General features: G+C 35.4%; 1 protein-coding gene across 2 annotated transcripts in view; it reads left to right on the top strand.

Annotated features, from left to right (window-relative positions):
- Positions 1-27,902, top strand: part of myo5b (myosin VB) — a 67,978-nt gene that overhangs the window by 7,813 nt on the left and 32,263 nt on the right. For both annotated transcript variants that reach the window (XM_067422853.1, XM_067422852.1), the window contains exons 2-4: positions 23,671-23,781; positions 25,061-25,232; positions 26,702-26,846. In XM_067422853.1, coding sequence (XP_067278954.1) covers positions 23,671-23,781; positions 25,061-25,232; positions 26,702-26,846 — 428 coding nt within the window. The remainder of the gene's footprint in view (positions 1-23,670; positions 23,782-25,060; positions 25,233-26,701; positions 26,847-27,902) is intronic.

The following is a 27,902-nucleotide window of genomic DNA, read 5'->3' as shown; positions in this document are numbered from 1 at the left end:
AGGCTTTGATTATGAATTTAATTCGAATATATTTTATATATATATATATATATATATATATATATATATATATATATATATATATATATATATAATATATATATATATATATATATACATACATACATACATACAGGTGTATTGAAGCGGCAGTGGATTTCAGAATCCCCCTGTTAGTATGCAATTTTTTTTATTGGATACATTTTTTTAAAAAAAACTATTATTTGAACCAATAAGACATTGTTGCAAATAATTTTTAAACCAAATAGTAAAATTTAAACATAATTCATTAAATGAACAAACCAATTTTAAATAATTTTATTTAAATGCACGTTTATAACAATACATAGTAGACAGTATTTTTATAATAAATATAAATGTGAACATTTATTAATATTATTTTGTTGTAAATTAACAAATTATATTAAATGCATTGTAAATATGCATTATCTCAAATATAATGCAATATATTTCACAATGCAATATAGCCTCCCAGTTTCATTAGGAAATGGGAATTGTATACAGTATTGGGAAATTAGGGAATTTTTTTCAGTGCTCCTGCTCTCCTCCTCCTGGCACTTCATCGGTTTAGCTCAAAGTCTCACAGGGCAGCTCGCCTGTTAACCACTGCTACCAAGCCTCACTCTTTGTACATCACACTCAGGTAGCGGTGTCAGATTTCACAGTGATTCAGGCAACTGGCCAGTCATTCCTGGATAGTGGTCTTGACAAAGATCACAGGTGACAAAGGAAAAAAAGTGTGATGTGTTCCCCAGGAAACACCTGATCTTTCCCTCTAGGATTTTTGTCAGTGTGCTGATAGTGATCAGGGTGTGGCTAGCAGGGACACAGAGCTTTGTACTAAACGTTTACCCTGTAGCCTAAAGGGAAAGTGTGCTGAAACTGGTGAAACCTGAGACTTCCTGACATTTAATCTTTGACCTGCAGAAAATATACTAGGGGTGTAAGAATATTTATATCATATTTACAGCTGTTATTCATTTATGTGAATAAGTGTTATTATAGCTTCCCTTCAAGTAATCTGCATGTCGACAAGTCAACATGACATCAAAATTGATCATATTTAAAGGGTTAATTCACTCAAAAATGGAATTTCTGTTATTAATTAATTATTCTCCCTCATGATGTTCCAAAACCATAAGACCTTTGATAATTTTTGGGAACACATTTTTGTACATTTTTGATGAAATATGAGAACTTTCTAATAGACAGCAATACGAAGGTAGGTAGTAAAGAGATTATTAAAATAGTCTGTGTGGCTCCAGTGGTTCAACCTTAATGTTGTAAAGCGATGAGAATACTTTTCGTGTGCAAATAAAATAACGACTTTATTTATGACTTCTCTTCCCTGTCACGCTCTTGCACTATTCACGTTGTTGGGCTACTCACAAAGTACAACACTTCCGTTTTTTACAGCAGAACACGGGCTCACTATTGGCTGAGCTCCACATGCATGTGTTGTGTAGTGCTTATGTGAATCCTTTAGGAGAATGGCAAGGAAGAGAAGTGATTGTTGAATGAAGTCGTTATTTTTGTTTGTTGTTTGTGCACAAAAAGTATTCTCGTCGCTTCATAACATTAAGGTTGAACTTAACATCAACTACTCAATGTCAAAATCCAACCGTTTGAGTTGCCGCAAACACTCACAGCTCAGTTAAACAGCTGACGTGGATGCAGGTCTTTTTGTTATTTAGCTCAGAGAAGCCATGAAAAACCAGTCATGCCGGTCTCACCCCTGTTTCTCACCAGCTCCCTCCCACCACAACAGCTTTATCTGTGGCCTTCATTACGGTGTCCTTCAAGCCCAACAGATCAGGCTCTCGTCTTGTAAATAACCCTGACAAACTTGTAGCTGATTGTATCGACTCGGTGTCCCGACTGTCTACTGAGAAGTTCCATCTCATTAAAGTTGCTGGAAATGCATTGGAACAATTAGCAGAGCAGTCAGGCTCACACAATGATAGGATATTGCTCAGGTGCGGAATGTCACGCATGCTAAATGCTAGGATTTTCGTTTCTGGTTAATCGTTTCCCTTCTTGGCCTTTGTTAGAGATTCCGTCACTGCTTCTTCATGCAGTATCAGCTTTTATGGTTCAAAGATCGCACCTGTTTTAACTGATAGATTTGTCAGTTTAAGCTTAGTCATGCATGCTGAATTTGTGTTCTGAAAATGAGAATTCTAAAATTATAGTGAATGATATGGAGTTTAAAATCCAAAGAATTGTCCCTCTATTAGATATACAAAATTGCCACAGTTCGTTTTTTCTCGGTTGTTAAGGCTTTGACATGTGGCATCTAATGATGTCTTTCATCAGATGTGCCACTCATGGTTTTTAAAGGGATTGTTCACGTAAAAATTGTAGTTATATTTAGTACAGTGTTTCCCAAACAGGGGTTCGTGGAGGAACTGGAGGGGATTTGATAGTTTGGAGTTAATAGTTATTAATAGCTAATAATTATATCAAATGTAAAATTAAAATAAATAATTGGGGTTGCACAAGAATTGCACAAGTATGTTTTCTGTGGTGCACTTATATTGTTAGTATGATTTTCGATGGTTTCATTTTCCAAGCCAGATTTTCTAGAAGCGAAATGCTCAGTCAGCTGGTGTTGATTTTAAAGGTTCTTTTGTGTCTGGGTGCTTTTTAAAAATGGGACATGTTCAGCACTGGGGCACTAAGAGACATTAATTAGTCAAAATGAATTAATAGAGTATGAAAGGAGACAGTGTTACACCCCACCCAAGAATAGAGGTTGGACCAAATAGACTCTTTTGTTTAGCTGAACCACTCCTGATCCTATAGTGCAGTTGTTTATGTTGTCATTAAGTAATGAAGCATTTTATCATTTACCAAATTCATTGATGTAGAATTAGGCCTCAGTTTATTCCAGTTACACTTTATTTTAATGTGTCCTTGTTACAGTGTAATTTTACATTTAAGTACAGAGTAATATTAATAAATTACAAGTACTTACTATGGGGTTAGGATTTGGGGACCAGCTTTATTCATCTTATTATTACTTCATTTTTTAGTTTTAAAAGTTAATTTTTTGGTTTTAAATGTTTTAAGAGGATTCTACAGGGCTCACATTATATGGCCAGACAGCCAGTGTTATGATTATAAATAAATATAACTAACCAGTTACTGAAAAAAGTGTAATTAAATTAGTTACTTATAAAAATAGTAATGATTACAAAAGGGGGTTCCATCCGTTTTCGGTAAAAAGCTACAATATGTTGAATAATGAATGAATATTTAGTAAAGCAATACTATTCTGAAAATAGAAAAGTAATCCAAAAGTAATCAGTTATATTACTTTAATAAAGTAATTGGAAAGTATTATCATTTTTAAATAGGTTAACTTGTAATTTGCAACCTATTACATTTCCAGAGTAACCATCCCAACATTGCCGACAGCAAACATCTGGTCACATTGTAAAGATTTAAAATAAAAAACCTATTCACAACAAGTAACATCTGGTCATATTGTAAAGATGTAAAATAAAAAACCTATTCACAACAAGTAACATCTGGTCATATTGTAAAGATTTAAAATAAAAAACCTATTCACAACAAGTAACATCTGGTCATATTGTAAAGGTTTTTATATATATATATATATATATATATATATATATATATATATATATATATATATATATATATATATATATATATATATATATATATATATATATATATATATATATATATATATATATATATATTAGGGCCGCGACTCGATTAAAAAAATTAATCTAATTAATTAGAGGCTTTGTAATTAATTAATCGCATTTTAATTGCATATAAATATTTGACCTGAGAACAATGAGAAGTAATTTTTCACATGTATTTTTAGTATACCATTGAATAATGACTGAATACATAAGCTTAATCAACAAAATATTGTTTATTTATTTCAGTCCAGCAGACCAGTGCATGTTTGCCAGTTTAGCAAAAGCATTTTTGTGATATTTGAGGCTCGATGTGCTGCGGTGATACGCAAATTCCTTGTTGTATAGCTTGCACACAACCATGCTCTTGACGACGCTTCCATTCTTTCGTTTTTTAAAACAAAATTTCCCATCCACGGGGCCAAGCAAAGCAGTCTCATCAGCTTCTTCGTTCCATAGCTTCGTTCATGTTCACATGGTTCGTTGTTGTCGTGACTCCGGAGCGCTAGTTGGTGTTCCAGTATAATTGGTCCGTCGAAACTCATTCATTGAAAAACGTTCCGCGGTGCAAAAATAAGTGTGGTAAATTATTATTATTATTTTTTTTTTTGCGTAATTAATTAACGCGTTAAAGTCACGTAATTAATTAATCTTAATTAACGCGTTAAAGTCCCGGCCCTAATATATATATATATATATATATATATATATATATATATATATATATATATATATATATATATATATATATATATATATATATATATAAATTGACAACAGGTAGCATCTGGTCAGAGACATTGTGCATCAACGCATTGTGTTCCTATATCAGATGTAGGTGGCTTCAGGTTGAGTTGTGATTTTAAAGTGTAGTTGTGGTCAGAGACTGATGGATTATCCTTAACTATTATGTACTAAAATTTAAATTAGTCATTTGATACAAGGCACTTATTGTGTACATACATGTTTTTACATTGTGCTTACATTAAAAAAATCACCTGCATGTAATTACATCTGTAAGGAATTTCTGAAGTTACATTTATAATTGTTGACCCTTCCCTTACACCCAGTGATGGGAATAACGGTGTTATAGAGAAACGACGTTACTAACGGCGTTCATTTGTTCAGTAACGAGTAATCAAACAAATGACTGTTTCCCCGGTTACAACGGCGTTACCGTTAATGAGAATAAAATGCGGCGTTACTAATTGAGCTCACTGAAACGGTTTTCATCCGAACAGGCACGCTTCTCTGTCAGCGGACCTGTGTGTGTGTGTGTGTGTTTGTGTGTGTGTTTGTGTTTGTGTGTGAGAGAGTGTTTGTGTGTGAGAGAGAGTATGTGCGTGCGTGCGCACGTGTTGGGACACGCACGCGACCAGCGATCAGGAGTCAGAGCGATATCATGTCCAATGACTTCAAAGGTAGCTTTCGCAAACTGGAAGTATAACCACTACTTTTACCTCGTTGAAGTAAAAGTAAGTAAAAGGTAAGAATAATTATGTAACGTGCAACTTAGGCCCAGAAAGAGTCTCTCCACGTCGGTGAATACAATTGATAACGTGAGCTCCACTACCAAAGGAGGAGACAGAGCCACGACATTAAAGACACCAAAACTAGGCTTTTCTCCACCGCAAACTCTTTTCTGTTTAACACTGTGAAGCTGCTTTGAAACAATCTAATTGTAAAAGCGCTATATAAATAAAGTTGATTGATTGATTGTCGGCAGTCGAGTTGGCTTCTTTCTGGGCAATCATTGCGAAAATCCCTGTGAGAAAGAGAGTGGGTTATCCCGCCATAAACAAGACTTGAGAGCACTTGTTAAACTGTTTACTTTTGTGAGGAAGTAAATACTTCAAGCAGGCTACAATTAGCCTGACAAGCCAGACCCACATCAAGATGTTTGGTCTGGAAGCTCACCATTGACAGCTCAATCCGAGGGGCGGGATAAACGGTTGTCTTTCAAACTCCCTCTGCACGGCATGCACGCGATAGGATAGCGCTACAACCAACCAGAGCAATGAAGGTGAAACAGAGCTTGTTGATAGATTAAACATTCGCCGTATCCGGTCAGCAAAACCCTGAACACATCTTCCCTTTTTAAGAATGACTTCAGTGCCGTTCTTTTCTCAGAGAAAAGCTTAACTCCAAGTCTTCCAGAGTCGTGGTCAAAGCTGATTTGAAAGACTGCCGTTCTCCAGTTTCTGTGTTTACTAGAAGAACACAAACGCAACTTGGCCATCATCATTATGGCCCCGCCCACCGACTCTATACATGATGTGATTGGCCCGGCAAGAGTTAGGGGATTACAGCTCAGAAGTGTATTGAGAGTTGCTAGACGACACTCGCGGGCAGATTAAATTTGCTGCCGCTAGGGTGCGTCTAGAGTTCTAGGCTAGGCTACAGTATGTCTACCAGTTGTGTGACAGTTTTAGAATTTTAATGTGCACTACAAAGAGTCTATGTAAATTAGGCTAATATATTTTTTATTATTATTATTTTCTATTTTGGTAGACTTTTCTTAAGGAGCATAATTTATTTAAGATTTATGTGATGGCCAGTTGGGGTCTGTGCAATAACTATTACAGTTCTAAACAATCTATTTTGTTTTATTGTTCCACAATATTTCTGATATTTACAATAATTGAATTTGATATGTGTCTCTCACATTGTCCCACAGCAACATTAAAATTGTGTAGATTAGTGTACAATGTTTTATAATAATTATTTATTCTATTTAGTATCCATTTCATTCATTTAACATTTAATATTGGGGGCATCAAAGTTATTTTACATATTTGAACATTTAAAAAAAGTTACAAACACTTGTCTGTTCTACTCATTTCAACTGACTTAATAAAAATTCAAAAAACATTTTTTACAGTAACACAAATAGTTACTTTCCCTGGTAACGAGTTACGTTTATTATAGAGTTATTCAGTTACTAACTCAGTTACTTTTTGGAACAAGTAGTGAGTAACTATAACTAATTACTTTTTAAAGTAACTTTCCCAACACTGCTTACACTACCGTTAAACTGAACCATACCACCACACATCTCCCTAACTTTACCCACATCCCACCTCAATATCAGCCAAAGGGTTTTGCAATACAATATGAACACAATAAGTACATTGTAGTTATTTTTTGATATAAGTACATAGTCATTAAGGCCACCTAATATAAAGTGGGACCGGATTTATTCGGTTTAAGGTTAGCTTTAATGTAATTATGCATAATTTACTGTTACTGTAACTGTAGTAAGTAAAATAAAGTGTTACCGTTTATTCCATGTGATTGTCACATTATACCATTTTCTAGCATCGCTAACAGCAATCAATTTTTCATCTGAAACCACAAAGTAGTGAGAGTCAATATTTTTCACAGGTTGAGGTTAGGTATTAACCTTTATAGGCCTATATTATATTATAAATATAATTCTACATCCTGCCCAATGTTGTATTTACAAATAGAAGGCTTTGAAAACAGTGAATGTATCTGTACAAAAAAGGAAATGTTACATTCTAAAGCATAAAAGAAATGTTTGACAGCTGTTTTATTATTTTGCTTATAAGTCTACACTACACTATGTGCATGTCTGTAACTGTTGTTACTTGCTTGACAACATAGAAAAACACCCAGGCTTCCTGTTACGATACTCCGCTGAGGCTGTCAAGGTAGACTCCCAAGTTTTGTCATCAGTGAATAATTTACAAACCAAATAAGTGGATGGTCTCGCTCAGCGCTATTTGCATGTGGTCTACTCTACTGAAACACTTCTATATTAGGGCAACTATGGACCTATTTGAGGTCAAAGCATCATGCTTCAGTTAGGGCTGGACAATAATTCAATATCAATATATATCGCGATATAATTTTTTTCAATAACGGTGATATGATTTTTAAACACATTTCCGATATTTCGATATGACTGACGTTCAGGGCGCATGCCATCAGAAAGAGCAGAACACGATTGGCTTCTTGCGTGATGACGTACACCACGGACACGCAGTCAGTGCTCAGCAGTAGTAGGCTGATAGATCCAACGCGGCACGTTTTAGCTACAAAGAGAGTTTCCCTGACCGCAACACAAATGTGACTGAACGAGCTTCCACAAGTAAGGAGAAATAAATAGTTGATAAGAGAAGAAAGACTAACTTTCTTTAGTGGCGTGGAAGTGGTTCGTCTATCTAAAGCACTATTCGCACGGGATTAGTATTATCTAGGGACCTCTGTGATTTAGAAATGACTCCCCCACATCTGAGTTTTGCGTGGCGCATTCGCACGGGATAAGCAAAGCCTGTGATTTTACTCGAATTTACTGACTTCTCCCGGATATGATGTCAAGTCTTCGTTATAGATAGCTGTATGAAATCATAAACAGGCATCGATATCGTTTTGATTATTTTACAGTTGCCTAATAAATAAATATAATTTCGTTCAGTCGGCAGGAATCAGATTTAATTTATCACGAGGAGAAGACAATATACGGCGGAAGATTCAGTTTCAAAACTAAATGTAAAAGCGCCTATTTAAACAAGATTGTCATTGTACTATACTGTTCTGTTATGTTTTTCATTCAGAACAGTATTGATGTTAATGTTAAACACACCATTCAATCAGATTACTCTCAAATTGATACTCATTCTAAAGTGAAAGTATAATCCGCGTGGGCGCGGCTGCACGGGAATGACTGAACGGTGCGCATTATGAATGCAGACTTTATTCTTCGTGAAAGATAAAGACATAAATGCTCACAGGAAGAAAAAAAGCTTGCAAAAAGTATATACAATCCGCCTAATCCTGGCCAAATCACAGAGATGTCGATTCGCACGGGACTATGTTATCACAGGACCTCGGTGTTCGGCGAAATATGGGTCATTTGCGGGGGAGTTTTTACTTTACAAATTACAGACATGGCCGATTCGCACGGGATTAAGAATCATTACAAATCACCAGAGGTCCCCAGATAATACGAATCCCGTGCGAATGGGGCTGATATTAAACTTCAGGTTTCAGTGTGCTGCAAAATGTGCCGGAGAGGTGCCGAACACGGGTGTAACAATCGACATAGATGCATCAATCTAATGTCTAACAATACGATGCCAAGCGTTAAAAATAATCCATGTAGACTATTTATGTTAGAGGCAAGTGGCACATTTGTTTTAATACTTTCCACATTTGCACACAATGACATGTATTAACACCAACGCGTTCATTCTTGTTTAAATTACCTTTCAAAGCTTGTGAAAGACGGTCAGACATGGCTTCACGAAAATGTATCATTTGCTCCTGTTAAAGCCTTGCAAAAAGCAGCGTGCACTCATCTCAAACAGAGCACAAATAGGCCACTGAATTGAGTCTTCTTTTATTTATTTTTTGTGCATCAGTAGATAAAGGTCTTTAGTTTTGCATAAAAGGAGAATATAGCGCTATGAATCGTTCTTCACTGAAATTTAAAACTTAAAAGAAAATGCTCAATAAACTGCGTCTGCGAAGTGAGAGTCTTATGTTTATTTGAAGGTGATTTCACATTTCTTGTTCGTATAAAGGCTAAATACAAATAAAAGGTGAACATTAATTTATTTGTACCGTTTTTATTTCTAAAATATTATATAGTTTTATAGGAGGAGGTTTCATAGACTTGGCAAATTCATTTTTCAGAAGTTTGTAGGTACAGACATCCTTTGTGGCAGTTCTTGGTAGTTTTTCTAAAGCTTTTATATAGTTCATATCGATATCGAAATTATATCGTATCGACCAAAATTAAGAAATATATCGTGATATAAATTTTGGCCATATCGTCCAGCCCTAGCTTCAGTTCATTTCGCTTTCTGTACACACACCCATCTCTTAAGTTTTTGTGTGTACCTAAAGCCTTTAAAAGGTTCACCCAGAAATGTTTATTTAGTCCTCATTTTGTTACAAACCTGTATGATGTCCAAGCTACTTTTTAATAGATTGAAAGTGAATGGTGATCATGATTTTCAAGGCAAGATTTTCAGTGAATAACACACAATTCTGGCTATCCTATGCAGTCTTTGAAGAGGAAACAATGAAAAGTGCCGGTACACACCAAAGGGAGGCCAGTGTGATACTTTGCCTAAAAACCTGAAGGGCAAAACTATGCCTTTTGTTTGCTAGGACATATGCTCCATCGTGAGGTTTATTTATTTGTTTGTTGGTTTGTTTATTTATTTTAGCAAATTGTTCCACATATGCAAAGTTGATTCATAACAAATGCAATAAAGTAGCCTATTCTAAGCCTCAGACATCACGCCCACAGACTGTTGGCAGAATGTCTGATGCATATGGGACACTTTTCTCGAAATACTTCAGGAGTTTTGAAGTCATCATCCGATTGGTTGAACTCTACCGGATGTCTGCGAGACGTGTGTTGCATTATTTAATGGTCTCCCCGGAAACAAATGCTGTGACGCCAAACCCACTTGTGGAAGAAGAATGCAGCCGTTTACAAATGTGACAATAGCCCTATTCGGCTTGGATTAGTTTAACATAGGGCTAATGTGTGCTTACTTAAGTCAACTAAGCGCTGGATTTTCAAAAGTATGTGAAGTTCGTGGCTCCATTGTTGCAGTAAACTTGACAACATTCCTGTATTAATGATTTATAGATGTGCGCCAGAAGTCTGTTGCAGAGACAAAGACTTTACATTTTCACACCCCTAAACAGGACGTGGAACAAAATGGACTGTGATTGGTTGCATTACATGTCAGTCAAACATCCACGTGGGTGGTCCTTGACCAATGAAAGCTGTGATGGAGTCCAGACCTTCTGCCGTCAGTCCGAAGGTCTGGCTACGCAAAACTAGCCTATAGTGAACACTCACTTGTTTAGAAAGTGTCATGGGAAGTCAACTGTCTTTACTTAAAATTTTCTTTGACTGAACATGTTCATTTCCTGTCATCTTTCGGAATATTTTAAAGCCAGGTTTTTTCCTAATATCTGTCATTATTAGCAGAACTCATTTTACACATGGGACAAATCTATTGTTTAGTCAGTAATTCTAGAAGGTTGCTATTCACTTTAATTGTATTAAAGAAATGGCATAAAAAGTTTTGTTTCATGGAAGAGAAACACTTTGAGTTTGGAATAACATAAGATCATTTTTTTTGGTGAAACTGTCTTTTAATATTTGAAGTCTGTTAACTCAGGAGAGATTCCCAACTGCGTTTCCTTCAGCTTGCCTTGTAGCTAATAATAATAATCAGCAGAGGAAATGCAAAACTTATGAAATGATCTTGAATCACACTTGCCCCAAATTCCTCGTTCTTACTTACGCAGAGTTCCTGAATGTCAGCGGTGTGTGTGTTTTTGACTGTTATTGAATAGACAGGTTTTTAGGCTTCTTCTATTGAACACGTTCATATTACAGTTAAAACAGGTTTATTTTGATCTGCACGATTGCTCATTTAACAAACCCAGCAATCTTATGATTTAAATTTTATCGGTAGTTTCCAGGCTTTAGATAAATTCCAATTACAAATCACAATCCTAAACAACAGACAATTCTTCATTATTTAGGTCCTGTTCAGTTTTCTAGAGAATAGAATTAATAGAATAAATAGAATTTAGATTTTTATGAAGGCTACTATACTCGTACTGTACTTTAGCACCAGTGGCAGTTTCTGATAAGATTAAAAACCATATTTCAGTGTATTTGTGCATCTTTTGTGCATACTCATCTGTGAGAGAGGGCATACATGAAACCATCATTGCTAAATATATATATAATATAAAAATCCACATTATACTTACCAATGCTGCATTTATTTGATCAAAATACAGTAAAGAAAAAAACTGTAATATTATAAAAAAATAATACATATAAAAATAATATTTTTATAGAAAATGTAATCCATTCTGAATTGTTCAACAGAATGTTTTATTTTAAAAACTATTATTATTATTTATATTTTATATATATATATATATATATATATATATATATATATATATATATATATATATATATATATATTAACTGTAAAAAAATTGGTTGGTTTTTGTTGGTTTAACTTAAAAAAGTAAGTAACCTGGTTGCCTTAATTTTGAGTTTATTGAAATTAAAAATTTGAGTTGATACAATGAAGGAAATTTGTTTAATAAATAGAAACTTAATATTTTGATCAATCATGAAAATAGAAAATGTTTCACTGCATCATCAGAAATAAAAACACACAATTACCCAAAATGCTTACAAAATCTTTTAATAATATTTGAATAAAGGTTATCGAATCTCAAAAAATGTTCATTGTATTAACTCAAAATTCTAATTTCAATAAACTCAAAATTTTAAGGCAACCAGGTAACTTTTTTTCTAAATAAATTCTAAATTCTAAATAAAAATTTTTACAGTGTACACACACATTTATCCTTGCTGTATTTTTTTAAATAATAAAAAAGTCATACAGACCACAAACTTTTAGCAAGTATAGTATATATTGTATATACAGTATAGTATATATTGTATATTGGTAAAATTGAAAAATAACTTGAACTAATGCTACTCCATGTTATAAATGCCTCTTTTTTTGAAGAAAAGCTACTTGTTTTACAAAATAAATGTCACTATTTTAAATTATGTAATGTGTGACAAATTAAGAGGATGAGAAAATCATTATTTACATGTTTTTGTCCTGTAAATTGCGCCCTAATTTATAAATACCACTGTCTAGCAATAGCAGGTAGCAAATTGTGACTTATTTGTTGCTAATATTGGACCTATGAGTCCTGTCTTGCTTGTTTTCCACTCCATGAAAATTATGCAGAGGGCTCAATTAAAAAGTTTCAAATTAGTCAGTGCTATCAGCTCTTGTTATCATCAAGCTTCTTGCGTCTCTTAAGCCTTATTTTGTGCTGTAGCTGTGAACAGTCGGAACGCTACACCGAATCATTAAAAGAAACACTGATGTAACAGACTGCAAATCCAGACAGGACCCCTGCTGTTCGATCGAAATATCTCTGTTTCCGCTGTGTCTCTATGAATCTTTGCTCTTAGTTTTCCTTTTTGATTCCACCTGAGGCGCAGCACAGACTGTCTGAGTTCAGTACGTCCCGTCATTTCACTTAGCTCGGTTAAAGTATGTCCTCATTGTGTCAGATCAGATCAGATGAGGCCAAACTCTAAAGCTGGGTGTAGCTGTGATTTTTTTTAATACTTTTTGATGTCGGATTGTACGATATGATCCCAGTGAGATCTTCCATTAATTTTTGCTTCTTATTTTTAGTTAAATAGGCATTTGATCAGGCTGCAGGTGTGACCTGTAGAAGTTTAGCCCTGACAGTTATCATATTTTTGTTTAAAGCAGGTGTGACATATACTGTTCAATATACACTCGTGTCACGATTGGATATATATCACGATACTGAACTCACGATACGATATATATCCCGATATTTTAAACCAAGAGGTTTTTTTTTTTAGTTTTTTATTATTATTATATAGTATTATTATTATTATTATTATTATTATTATTATTATTATTATTATTATTATTATTATTATTAGGACCCACATATATTCCCCCATTACATCATTATACATTATATTTAACATATAGTCGTTTAATATAATAATGTCATTGAAACTCTGTAAACTTTTAATTTTTTCCCCCTCACGCATTACTCACGCTTTCAATACAGGGTCAGGCAGCATCTGTCACGGTGCCTATATAGTACCCTGCCTCTCCCGCTATTAATGCACTATATAAGAATTAAACCATCTAAAATGCTTTGAACAATCATACTACTAAAAGTCCTCATGAAGTCAAAATTGACGCTATTTATTTTGTTAGCATATATTAAAGGTCTTGGGGTGAACAATTAATCTGTGCACAATCTGAAAAGTAATTTCCAGTCTGGAAACGTCGTTCCTTCTCAGATGACAGCAGTTTGACGGCTTGCGGTTTAAAATGCGTAACCACTCCCCTCTACTGTTCGTCTGTTATGAGCGGGAGGTGGAGAGGAGGAGCGCTGAGGTCAAACCCTGCCCTCTGTTCAATATTCCATTTCACTTGGAAATGCGTCACAGCACTGAAGAAAACTCACTTGCTACTTCCGGTTCACTGGGACTTTAAATGTTGTTTTCGCTTTGACTTTGAGATTGCCGTTCCAACAGTGCATGCGCTTTCAGATGATCAATGCATATCTCTTAATCACTCTGCCTCTAACTAGGGTTGAAATCACTGTTGTCAGCTGGGACTGCTGTGATATGGAGCGACTTCTATGGAGAAGACCGTGCAAAGTTCAGCCTTTGAGTTAAGAGGCGTACCCGGACAGAGGTGTCCCTTCACAGTTATAGATTTCATAGTTTTCACGTGATGTTATTTTTACCAGGTTTGTACTAAAGTAGTAAGTCAGTTATTAAAATCAAGCAGGTGAGCCTGGAATATAAACGCAACACGCAATTTCTCGTTCAGCGTTTTTTTCCCATAGAGAACCAACATAGTGCACTGTGTTCATGTTGCTCTTATGCTCTCCTGCATATAGTATGCATCCTCAATACGGTCTACACTGAATTTCATCTTTTCATATGAGGTACTTTAAGTGTTTTACATGTTAGACATTTTAGAATAGGCTATCCCTTTATTTTTAGTCATTGAAATACTGCAGCAGATGCTGTATATGGATGACAACTGCACAAAACTTAGGGGCCTGTGCTGCAGTTCTGTGGATGTTTTTCCCTCCAGGAATCCACACCAGTCATGTTACTGAAACTAATAAACTATTATAGTCAAACTATTAATGTGTGTGTGTGTGTGTGTGTGTGTGTGTGTGTGTGTGTGTGTGTGTGTGTGTGTGTGTGTGTGTGTGTGTGTGTGTGTGTATATATTATATACTGTAAAAAAAAAAAAAAATCTAGTGCTTTGAAGTAATTATTATTTAGTAACTAGTACCACAGATTTTATATGTTCACTCATATTTCATTCTAGAAATTGTTACCTGAATTAATATTTTTAAATTATTGCTCAATTCTTTTTAAATTTAATTGAATTAATAATTTTTTGTTGGTTCAAACTTGACTTCTACTTTAAAATGTATGTTTACTCAACCAGTTTTATAATTAGTTCAGCTTTTAATTAGGGGTTTCATTTTTAAATTGTTTTAATCATTACTAGAAATTGTTGTTGAACTAGTTCCAAAATGTTATAGCGAGGATTAAAAAAACAAGTGAAAACACGTTGTATCATCTGCATTTATAACATTTGTCATACAAACAATACATCTTCATTACAAAAAATTAATTTCAAATTTCTTTAAAATAATAAAAAAATGACCAAAGCCCTTGTAACTTTTCTTTAATACACCTTTAATGTCTTTAATGCACCTTTAGTTTTGAAACTACACACACTGTCAAAGTAGATACAGTGGAGTGTTCTTGCTACTTGCCAGTGTTTCAGCTGGTAAGGGATAGTTCACCCAAAAATGAAAATTGTCATCATTAACTCACCATCATGTTGTTCCAAACCTGTATGAGTTTCTTTGTTCTGCTGAACACAAAAGAAGATATTTGGAAGAATGTTTGTAGCGAAGCAGATAGAGCAACCATTCACTACCATAGTATTTTTTCTTCCCTACCATGGTAGTGAATGGTTGCTCTATCTGCTTTTTATGTTTAAGTGAATGCTAGTATAAGTGACATTCACACCCCTATATGAACGATGTCAAAAGTTAGATTTTGAATGTTTGGTATTTTTTTAAAGGGCACCCATTATGTAAAATTCACTTTTATAAGGTGTCTGAACATAAATGTGTGTTGGCAGTGTTTGTACACAACCACCTTATAATGGTAAAAATCCACTCACTCCTTTTTTTAATCCCCATAAATCATAAGCGGTGTCTCCGGACAAGCCATTTCCAGATTCCTGCAGTGTGACATCGCACTGCAGAGGCCCCGCCCACACGTGTTTAATGGACACTGACATACTAGCACAGACCCCTCCCTCAGAGAGCTGTAGCTGAGCTGTTCACAGCCTGCCATGTTTATCTCCGCCAGAGCATTAACAGCAGCATTCAAGTAAGAAATGTGTTCTTATTAAAGCTACTAAAGTTCAGTCAGTCAAGTGTAAGTGAATTTCTGTTTATCCTATGGTGTTTGATTCATTGTAACAGAAGATATAGCAGCAAGTACTGTATAAAATTGCTTTCACTTAGGGCTGGGCGATATGGCCCCAAAAAATTATCACAATATAATTTTCCATCATGTGAACTTTGTGTGTTTCTGACTTAACCTTGTGAGCATTTCACAGTTTAATCGCAATAACGCATGCAAGAGAACTAGTCTAGTTTAATAGACAACTCACGGATGCACTGACATCCAGCTCTGTGCGCATGCGACAGGAGCGTGTGTGTGTGTTTAAACTGAGAGCGATAAGGCTTTAAAAACGCATGCAGTTAATATTTCATGATGATGAAGAACTGCAATGTCACATGAACGTGTCTGCGATAGAGATGATCATTAAAACAAACAGATATCATCTTTCAGTTTTCATTCATGTTCACTGCTGTGAATGAGCTGTGAACTAGATGCATAGGCTCCGCCCTCTCGGGTGGGGAGCAGCAGCTCATTTGCATTAAAGGAGCCACACACAGAACACCTAATTTTTCTTCAACCCCAAAATTGCCATTTTCCAAAGGGCATATTAAATGATCTGTTAGGAATTTTGATCTGAAACTTCACCTTATATTAGACTTATATTACATATTGTAAAAAGGGGCGTAATAGGTGCCCTTTAAGAAGGTGATGATAGGATGCAACCAATCACTTAATAGATCCATAATATATTTGTACCATATAGTTTTTATTACACTTTATTTTTAAATCTGTATCAGTTGATATTGGATATTTATTTACCCATGCTTATTTAAAACCTTCACTTAAAGTTAATCTTTAAAAACAGTTAATCATTTAATAACAAAGATGAATGTAATTATCTAATCTCAAAATGAGCATCTATTTTTTTTTTTCATGCTTATATTTTTTGATAAATATTGTTGAATGTTGTTTGTAAATAAAATGTTGTTCACCATTGAACAAAAAAAAACTGTCTTCTGTTCCATAGAAGTAAGAAAGTCATAGTTTGGAAGGCCTCAAGGAAGAATGGTGACAGATTTACATTTTTGGGTGAACTATATATGACAGTTATATGATATTAATACCTGACATTCAATTTTTCGATTCCAGCTAGAACACTGAGGACTTTACAGCAGTGTTTGACTGGTTGCTGCTTAGTTTGAGAGCACGATTTATTAGTTAAGAATTTGTTAAGGCTGATCTGCAAACTGGTGGATTTAACTGAATGTTTTCTAATAAACTTGCGGCTCTTTTGGTGGCTTATACCCACTGAGTTTCTTTTGTGGATTTTTTTGAAGGTCGAGAGCCGTATTCTTTACACACTCAAACTCACACAGATTGCCAGCGGAAGCCGACTTCTTACTGCCTTCAGGAGTGATAACAGCTCTCTTGTATTACATACTCTAAGCCTTCAACTTGCTTTCTGTTTATCACCAACACAAACATTGAGACATTGTGCATCACTAGGAGCAGAAGATACAATGGTTTATCATTTAGTGGTATCTTAGTTTTCTTTGATTCATGAATCTCTGTTTCTTTCTTTCTTTATAGGTAGGGTAGGCACTTGACCACTTTTTGTTGTACTGGTTGAAACTCTCTTCACATTCTGATAGCAATCAATAATAGAAGTGGTTTAAATATTAAAACATGTACATGTATTTTCTGTGGAAGTCTCAGAACCGAAAAATGTTCATCCAACATTGCATTCTGTCTGACCATGTTCTGTCCTGCCTGAAACATTTATTTCCACAACCTTCTATGCACACCTTGGCAATAGAATCTCAATTGACTAGTACATTTTTTAGTTTAGTCTCCAGACTAATATACTTTATTATATTATACTTATTAATATACACTTATTACATTTTTTTCTTAAATCAGCATCTGTACAAGTATGGCAATTCCATTCCAGTGTATGTTGATATTAGTATTTAAAAGTATTTAAAAAATATTTAAAGTATTTAAAAAAAATTGTGGTCATCACTATTCTCTTGCAGTAGGACCAGGTGGATGGCAAAAACAATGCTAGTAGTACCTCAAAAGTAATTGTAATCAAAAAATAACTATTGACCATGCCAAAAAAGTTTGAAAGGAAAGTTTTAAGTGAGGAAAAGAAGGTTTCAATTCTGGCTTTACTGGCAGAGGGAAACAGTAAGCGTCGGATTGCTTCCATCCATTTTCCAAAATTTCAAAGACGGTGGTTCATAAGAGCAAGGTCGAGCAGCAGACATTGGGGACAACAAAGCTACAGAGCAGCAGAGTGCGAAAATGACTCTCCACTGACTGGAATGACCGCTAACTCATTTGAATGTCACTTAACAACCATAGGATGACATCAAGTGACCTATAAAAAGAATGGCAAAAGGCAGCTGGGGTGAAGTGCACGGCGAGGACAGTTCGAAACTGAAGTCGTGCAAAGCTAGAAAAAAGCCCTTCGTCAATGAGAAGCAAAGAAGTGCCAGGCTGAGGTTTGCAAGAGACCATAAGGATTGGACTGTAGAGGACTGGAGTAAGGTCATCTTCTCTGATGAGTCCAATTTTCAGCTTTGTCCAACATCTGGTCGTCTAATGGTTAGATGGAGGCCAGCAAGCCACAGTGTCTCGCACCCACTGTGAAATTTGGTGGAGGATCGGTGACGATCTGGGGGTGCTTCAGCAAAGCTGGAATCGGGCAAATTTGTCTTTGTGAAGGACGCATGAATCAAACCATGTACAAGGTTGTCCTGGAAGAAAACTTGCTTCCTTCTGCTCTGACAATGTTCCTCAACTCTGAGGACTGTTTTTTTTTCTTCAGCAGGACAATGCTCTATGCCACACAGCCATGTCAATCAATGTGTGGATGGAGGACCACCAGATCAAGACCCGGTCATGGCCAGCCCAATCTCCAGACCTGAACCCCATTGAAAACCTCTGGAATGTGATCAAGAGGAAGATGGATGGTCAAAAGCCATCAAACAAATCCGAGCTGTGTGAATTTTTGCACCAAGAGTGACATAAAGGCACCCAAACTCAACGTGAAAGACTGGTGGAGAGCATGCCAAGACGCATGAAAGCTGTGATTCAAAATCAGGGTTATTCCACCAAATATTGATTTCTGAAAACATTAGTATTGTGAATAAAATGTGAAAAATAAATATAAACGTATTTTCTTTCAGTATTGGAGGTCTGACAACACTGCATCTTTTTTGTTTTTTTGGCCCGTTGTTGCTTTCGGCAAATAAATGCTCTGTATTACAATTTTTTTATTTTATTTGGAATTTGCAAAAAATGTTGTCAGTAGTTTATAGAACAAAACGTTTACATTAGTTTCGCCCACTACTGGAAAAAAAGGCATATCTTCTGCTTGTTCTTAAAAGCTGAATAATTCTAAATTAACTCTGGTATCTTGACAGGAAAATTCAACAATGAATATTGCTAACATGTAGCGCATCAATTCTGCGTGGCATGTATAGGGCTCTTACATTTTATTCAATATTCGAATATGCATTCGAACATGATTTAAAATATCCTTAATCGGACTATAAATAAACTATCCGGTTTTTAAAGTGCCATGTAGCGTATTTTTTACAGTCTATAGGTGCGTTTACATGGAGCACTGTAATCGTTTTAAAAGTCCAATCCACATGAAAATGCATCATATAAACACCTCAATCAGAATAAACATGCCCAAACCAAATGAAATTGTAATCGGTTTGAGAGCGGTGGGATACACCTTTTAAAGAACCAAATGAAAAATTTCACCATGTAAACAACCTGACCCGATTACTCTTGAGTGTGGGTCCTTATGTGACCTGATACAGCGCGCCTCCACAGCTGAAGAGTGAGTGCCACGCTCGCACCAGGCTGTTACCAAGAGAGGAAACTTCATTTTTCTGAGGGGTAAACTTTTTCGTAAGAAGTTATGAAGAAAATGTTGGAATAATGACACAGACACAGCCTGGATTTATTTAAAAGAATTTATTTTTTCTGAGATGATTTTTACACTTTACAACAAATAAATAGCTTTTATAAAACCGTGTATGTCCTGACGCCCGTTGAGAGTTGCCATGGCAACCGTGAATACATTCCAGCTTGAGAGGACAGCGTCAACGTTTCTGATGCGGCAGACAAACTGTGCGCATGTCACACAAAGATTCCGATTGAAAGTCAGCACATGTAAACCCCAGATCGGATTAGATAACGTCTCATGTAAACAGTCCACTGAATCTTTCAATATGTGTGTATATAAACGGCTTATGAATAGACAGTTTGTTTTTTATTTATTGTTTGCCATCTCATCCAATAGAGGGCGCTCCAAACATATTGTAGCGTAGGTGCTCGTAGATTTATTTGAATAAATTTGAATACATTGCTTAATATTTGATATCCGTTCAAATGAGATTTTTCTCAAAAATGACAGCCCTAGTGGCATGTAAAGGCTACAACATACTTAGCAAGAACAGAGAAAAAAAATCTCGTTCCCAGAGCTCCCAGAGTTAGCTCCCAGAGTTAACAAAATTACATCAATTTGTTCTCGCAGCCCTGGTTTGGGAGTTGTCGCAGATTGTTCTGGACACATCGTCTGAGCAGAACTTTTTTCTTAAGGGTGTCCGATAGAGGTCGACCGATAGTGGATTTTACCGATAGCTAGGTTGGACCACGCTTGCCGATTAAAATTATAATAACCGATTAATCGACCGATAGTTTTTAAAAAGCTACTAGATTTAAAAAAAAATAATAATAGTAATAGTAGTAATAATAATAATAATAAATTAATCATATTTACTTATGCAATTCTAAATTGCATATGTAAATATGAATATATTAAAATGACAAGTACTAACAGGAAAAAAATCTACAGAAAATAACTAAAACGTTAAAATATTACAAATAAATATTTCTTTAGCTATAACCTAGAAACATGTAAGTGAATGTCAGGTAACAGACTGCAAGTCCCATTTGTTAACAAGGATTTATTCGCTTATTTAGCTAGCTTACACGAATGTTATGCAATATACATTTTACACTCTGTAATAATAGTTGAGCAATACAATTGTATCTTGATCATTCATGTTAGTTCAAAGTGCATAAAAAGGTTAACAGATAAAACTAACAATGAATAATACTTCTAAGGCATTTATTAACCTTACTTAATGTTACAAATGGAATATTGGATATAATGGATTACTGTATTATATTAAGTGTTATCTCGTATAAATCCAAACAGTTTGCTTTTTTAGAACACTTGACGGTTTTCTTATCAAAATAAAAAAATATGTATTGAAATCAAATGCGTTTCTGATGTGTTTATATTTCTGTCGGATGCATGACCATACAGTTTGGTTTCTTACATCACCTAGTAAGTTACATTGCTTTAAATGCTTGAGGTAAATGTTACTGCTAATGTTAGCGTTCTCTCAGCCTCGACGACAAAGTAAAGTACATACTGCTGTTCTTTCGCTGCTAAAGCATCTAGTCACCAAAAAAAAACTTTATAATGATTTGGCAACATGTACAGAAGTGTTCTGTATTCATACCGTTTCCCTTTCGCTGTTTTAAACGCGCGTCAGATGCGTGTCAGCGCGCTCTGTGCAGCGTGTGCTGTGAAGCAAGCAGCCTCACGTGTCCGTGTTAATGTAAACAGTGATAGTTTTTCATTTGGCCTCTAGAGGCCGCTCTCGCGCTATATAATGCCAGCAGACCCTTCTCAGAGCTCTCGTAGACTACTGTGTAATGACAGCAGCCTTCTCAGCCGCTCCCGCAATGGACGCAAACCGGAAAAACTATCGGTATTGATTTTTGACGATAACCGATTGTTCCACCAATCAGCTATCGGTGCCGATTAATCTGCAAATCCGTTGAATCGGTCGACCTCTAGTGTCCGAGAATTATGCTGTGATTTGTCATACATTTAAAGAGGACGGGGTTAATGCAGAGAAACGCAGATGTTCGGCACCTGCTTTTCTCGTATAGTATGGAATGTACTGGCAAGAACGAACTTTGTTCTTGTTCTTGCCACCTTGAGAAAACGGAACAAATTTCTTTGTTCTTGCAGAGTATGCTCCAAGACTAGTTTACAGTATGTTGTCAGATGAGCTGAAAAACTCACACACGCTCAGTCAGTGTTCAGCAAGTGAAAATATATCTATGCTAAACTCTATTCTTAGCCTCTAACACACACACTGGCGAGCAAAATCTAATAACTTATTAGCCAATAGCTAATGATAGATATTACGTCACCCAGAGTGAACATTTACTCATTGTAGAGGGTTGTTCTATTACCTCCAACTTTTTTGAGACCTCGCAGACATCACACATCAACAGTTTGTTCTGTAAGGCTATGCAAAATTGTAGACAGACAGTCACAGAGTGCCACACAGAAGCTGCATTTTACAGTTCCTCCTGAACCAGAAAAAACAAGCTTATGTTGCGTTCATGCCATGTCTTAACCATAATTTCAAGATGGCAACTCATGACATTCTACCCAGAGCCGTTCATGTCCTCAAATTCGTATTTATGCATTTCTATGTCAACACTATCCACGACAGAATGAATCTGCAGCGGTCAGGTGGTACAACTAGAGTTTTGTAAGTTTAGATGGACTGTTTACGTTATTGTTATTGTAATGTTATGTGCTTTGAGCCATGAGATAATTTAACACCGTTTCTCAGCTCATGGTGCTTTGTCTTTCGAAGGAGGTGTGGCTTTCGAGACGCTCTGAAGGGAGGGCGGGATCTTATGCCTTTAAAGCTAGCTTGCGATTGCAAGCGTGTCTAAAATTGCCTACACTACCTTTGCCTACACTACCTTATCTTGGTTAAAAAATTGCCTACACTACCTTATCTTGGTTAAACCTCAAGGCTACTGAATGAGAATCCATCTCTATTAGTCCTCTGCTAGGTTCTGCAGAGCTCTTTCTGGGTCATGGATCATGATGGACAAATAGTTGTCCAGCAGCTACTAATCTACTAACTCTAAGGCTATGTGATGGTATAATAATTCTTGAAATTTCAAACATAAGGTTTTTTACACTGCTTTTAACTCTGGGTTTAAAAAAAGCCCTGCATCGGCACTTTAGAGGTGTTAACCCAGCATTGCGGTGCTAATATTGTGCCGTGTGAAACGATGCTGCTGTGATGAAATGTTACGGTTAGATGCTTAGCAATGGACACCCAGTTGCGTAACTTGTATAAACGTGCTTTGGATAGATATGGAAACAGTCCACATTGTATAAATGTGAAGTGAAGATTAATATGAAGATGCGCTATGCTAAAACCTTTATGTAAGCCTACGGTGTGCGCCATTCGTCCAATCAAGGACACTGACACTGCAAATATGCAAATAGGGATGTTAGCCCCAGGTATAGGAAGGTACAGTTTGAAACGTCAGTTTATGAATACCCAGGATTAATTGATAACCCTGGGTAAATTATAAGCAGTGCCAAACGTGAAGCAAGATAATAACCCAGGATAACAATTTAGTCTCATTTTTCAGGGTAGTCAACCCTAAACACGTACTTTCCATTTGAGTAATCTTCCGCTCTAAATAACATGGTGCTGCATTTTATTTGAAGGATATGGCAAATTGTACAGAGTCTGCATACACCCTACTGCAGTTCAATTTATCTCTGAACTCTTCAGCCTGTACTGCTGATGCTCCAATTATACACAGAATCTGCTGATAAAAGCACTGGAGCTCTTCTGTATTCAGCTTTATTCAGTTTTGTCTGTTCCTCGATGAGAAGATGAATGACTGCTTGTATTGGTGTCCTCATGAATAAGTGAAACAATGATTGTGGTTATTTTTATTATGCTGTGTTTTGTTTGATATGTGTTGATTGAACTTATGGCCAAATGGTAGTGGTTTCTTTTTACTAAAACATATTTTTGTGTGTTTTAGTACACCCGGGTCTGGATCCCTGACCCAGATGAGGTCTGGAAGTCGGCCGAAATCATCAAGGATTATAAGGAGGGGGACTCAGTGCTTCACCTCAAATTGGAAGATGAATCGGTGAGCATACACCATCCCCTTCTTTTACCTAATCAGATATTTATCCTGTAATGAGATTTTTATTAAAGAGTCTAGTGTTCACACTGCACCTAAATCTAATTTGCTTTCCAAACCCGATATTCACGACTTAATGTACAGATCTGTTATTATTCTCACACTTCCTTTATTGATCCCAGAGGGGAAATTAAGGTGTTATGGCAGTAAACAGAATTAAACAATACAATCCATAGCCAAAATAACAATTAAATAAAATAAAATAATATTAAATAAAAATATTTATCATTACAGAGTGCCATGCAATGACCTTATTAGCATAGTTAACACACACACACATGTTGCGTCCTCCTTAACCGTCAACCAAATCACCAATCTTATATATTTAAGGGGTACATAACACACACTTGGTAAATGTACACTCACTTTTGAAGAATACATTTGTTTTATTGGGATGAAGTTATTTGTCATCTTATCAACTGTAATTGTGTAAAAATGTATATAGATAATTTTCACACAATGCACATTAAAATTGTGTTTATTTCAGCCTTTGTTTAAATCATTTTACTAAAGTTTTTAAAGCAAAGATATTTTTTAATGGATTTTCAATGTATGAAATTTAGTCACATAGCATAACATTAAAGGAATTTGAAAATTTAAACTTCATATTACAAAAAGTAAATTGCACATAGTTGACGAAATTGGTGGAAAAAACATTTTATAAAAATCTTCAACTACAAACAAACCAAAAACTCATTGAGTCGCACCTTAACAAAGAAAAAATCATATATATTTGGGCAAAGCCTGAGAGTTTATTCAGGTAAAATTGGATTGAGTAGTGATTTTAGGCAGGCTGAATCATGGTGGGTTTAAAAGCTGTCATGACACAGCAGTTGTGAACTAAACCAGATCATAATCTAGATCTTAATGTTTCCTGCATTAGATTTGGTTTCACTGCACTGAGGAAAGTGTGTTGTATGAATCATTGATCATGTTTTGGTGTGTAAGATGTGCAGGCCCTTTGAGGGGACGTTGTACGCTATATTCTCAAGTGTATTATCAAAAAACAATGTTGGGGAAACCTGAATAAACCAGTAGATGAAATAAAGATCAGCATGACTTATTGAAGCTCTTGTGCCTGCAATGCATTACAAACACACTTTCAGTCTGCCAAAAGATACTTTTGACTCTTACGGCTTTCAAAATTATTTCACATTGTGGTTTGAATCCAATCCATGTCTAATCTACTGTTTCTGCTTAATGGCATTGCTGTCTCTATTCCTAGCCGTTAGAATATTCAATTGGTCCCAAAGACAATCCTCTTCCATTTCTTCGGAATCCTGATATTCTGGTAGGAGAGAATGACCTCACTGCTCTCAGCTACCTCCACGAGCCCGCTGTGCTCCACAACCTCAAGGTCCGCTTCCTCGAGTCCAATCACATCTACACCTACTGTGGTAAGTTGTGTTTGCATGTGTTTTGAAGAAAACGTTTCTGATGAGCGGATGGATGGATGGATGGATGGATGGATGGATGGATGGATGGATGGATGGATGGATGGATGGATGGATGGATGGATGGATGGATGGATGGATGGATGGATGGATGGATGGATGGATGGATGACGGAAGTTATTAGATGGGTGGACAGCAGAACTTTTATTCCTCAATTTATATATAAATTATTTTATACACAGTGGTAATTGAGAGAGAAAATAATAGTAGAGACCAATCAAATAACATAAATTATAATGAATAGATTATAAAATTAATAAAACTAAATGTATTTAATTAAATGTAATATCAATTTTAATATAATTACATGCAAACCAATAAATACAGAATAAAACAAATAAAAGAAAACAATAAATAACAGTTAAAAATGTATTGAAATGAAATTAAAGGAAAGAATGATACATTACTCGTCTCATTTAATCATATAATTTAAAAAAATGTAAATAAAAACATTTCTAGCGTTTTATAGATTTTATAATGACCATACGCCATCCTTTTCTCTATATTTTGGCATCCCTCATTTTTTAATTATTATTAAAATAATTAGATTATTAAGAATATAATTACCTTTAAGTGACTTCAAATTACATGTTTAAAAACCAAACTCCTTCAGTTGTTGTTCTCAGGTATTTTGAATGTTGAATGTGTGACTGTTTACCTCAACTTTGATTTGTAGGGGACCTTTAAATGTTGTAATTTGGTATCCAAGGTCAACCGGCTTAACTGGAGAGTAGCAAAGACAGCGTCTCCGTTTGGTCTACACTCATCACGTTTAGTGTTTCTATTAGTTACTCTGTCCCTATGACAACATGGCCATGTTAATAGGTTGTGAAATTTTGGGATTGCATTTTATTTGTGGGTGTGTTAATGAAATGTTGTTCTGGAGAATAAGATATATTATGTAACGTACGTTGAATCCAAACTCTGGATGACGTGTCCTGTCAGACAATCAAGAAGAGTGTATCTGCTGTTTTATACACCAACAGATATTTGTGGTCTAGTCTAAAGACTGCCCAGCTCTTGTTTGTCCTGTTTTATTGTTGGTTCTGTCTGTTGAGCTTTGTAATGACTGAATGATTCCCATCATCGTCTCTGTCAGGTCACAACAATGCCCATTGACTCATAATTGTTCTTTGATGTTTTATGTCTTTTCTCTTCCTTTTCACTTTCACAGACGTGTGTCTGTTTTGTGTTCCCTCTTTAGACTGACACACCATGGTGACACCATTAACGTCATTTTGCTTCCTGCGACATCATACGATTATTGATGTCACCTGATATTTATAATCATGAAGAAATATTTGAACATTTATCTGTATCATCATGATTTTGTCTGATTTAAATGATGCGATTCTGCATATTAACTGTTATGCACAGTTGTAGGTATAAACCTGGTGTAAATCTCTCCTCAGGGATTGTTCTGGTGGCCATTAACCCGTACGAGCAACTACAGATCTATGGAGAAGAAGTCATCAATGCATACAGCGGCCAGAACATGGGGGACATGGACCCTCATATATTTGCTGTGGCAGAGGAAGCGTACAAACAAATGGCCAGGTCTGTGCTTAAGCATTTCTTAAGAAAAGTTTAATACGTTTTTTGCACCAAATAAAGGATGAAGCTGTTGGTTAAGCTCTATTGTTTTGTAATAAAGAGCTCAGGTTTCAGAGCAGTGATTTTCCACTGGCTGTAAACAGGAAATGACGGCATGCTCTTTGAAAGCTGTGAGTAATCTGAAATTTACACTTGACTTAATAATGGATCAAGTGGGCAGATAATCACAGTGCACGCAGCATCATTATTCCAACCTTTGTATTTACATGTGTTTTTTCTGTTGCTTAAAACAAAAGACAAAGCCATTTGCACATCAGGTTTAAGCTTGAGCTAAACATCCCACGCTGAGACATCATGACTTCTTAATGACTTGTGTTATGCTGAAGTCCCAAAATAAGCTCAGGCGAAGGAGGGAAACCAGGTCTAGTGCATATAGACTTTTATTAGAGCGACTGGTGTGGCTTTGGAGATGTCAGAGTAAGAGGAGAATGTTAACTGCAGTCATGACAAAATGTCTCCAGCTGACAAAATGTGACTGTAAAGCATACACTTTCCTTTATGTTAAAAACATAATACATCATCACAACCAGTGTCCTCTTATTTTAGTCATTAGGTCCAAACCCACCCTGTGCTTCCTTTTTTTTTTTTTGCTATGCGTTGCAAAATGTCGCTGATCCATGCAGCTTGAGATAACTTTATAAAACATTTAATCATATCATTTAAATATGTATGATTTTATTAAATTGTAAAATATTTAGAGAGAGTATATGAATATATACATATATATTATATATATATATATATATATATATATATATATATATATATATTTATATATATATACTCAATATGTATATTTAAATTTTGAAAATAAAATTTCGTAGTTTTAATGTGTTTTTTGTTGTTGTTGTTTTAAGATTTATTTATACTTAATTTTTTTTTATATTCAAAGTAATTACATATGATGACAAATTAAGCTAAATTAATTTAAATCAAACTTTCATTAATTTTTTATTAAAAATTGTGTTGTGCTGTCAAAATAAATGTTATATATTATTC

The sequence above is a fragment of the Pseudorasbora parva genome, chromosome 18, assembly GCF_024679245.1.
Source record: "Pseudorasbora parva isolate DD20220531a chromosome 18, ASM2467924v1, whole genome shotgun sequence".
Lineage (NCBI taxonomy): Eukaryota > Metazoa > Chordata > Actinopteri > Cypriniformes > Gobionidae > Pseudorasbora > Pseudorasbora parva.
The sequence above is the reverse complement of the archived record's forward strand: the minus strand, read 5'-3'. Positions and strand labels throughout refer to the sequence as shown.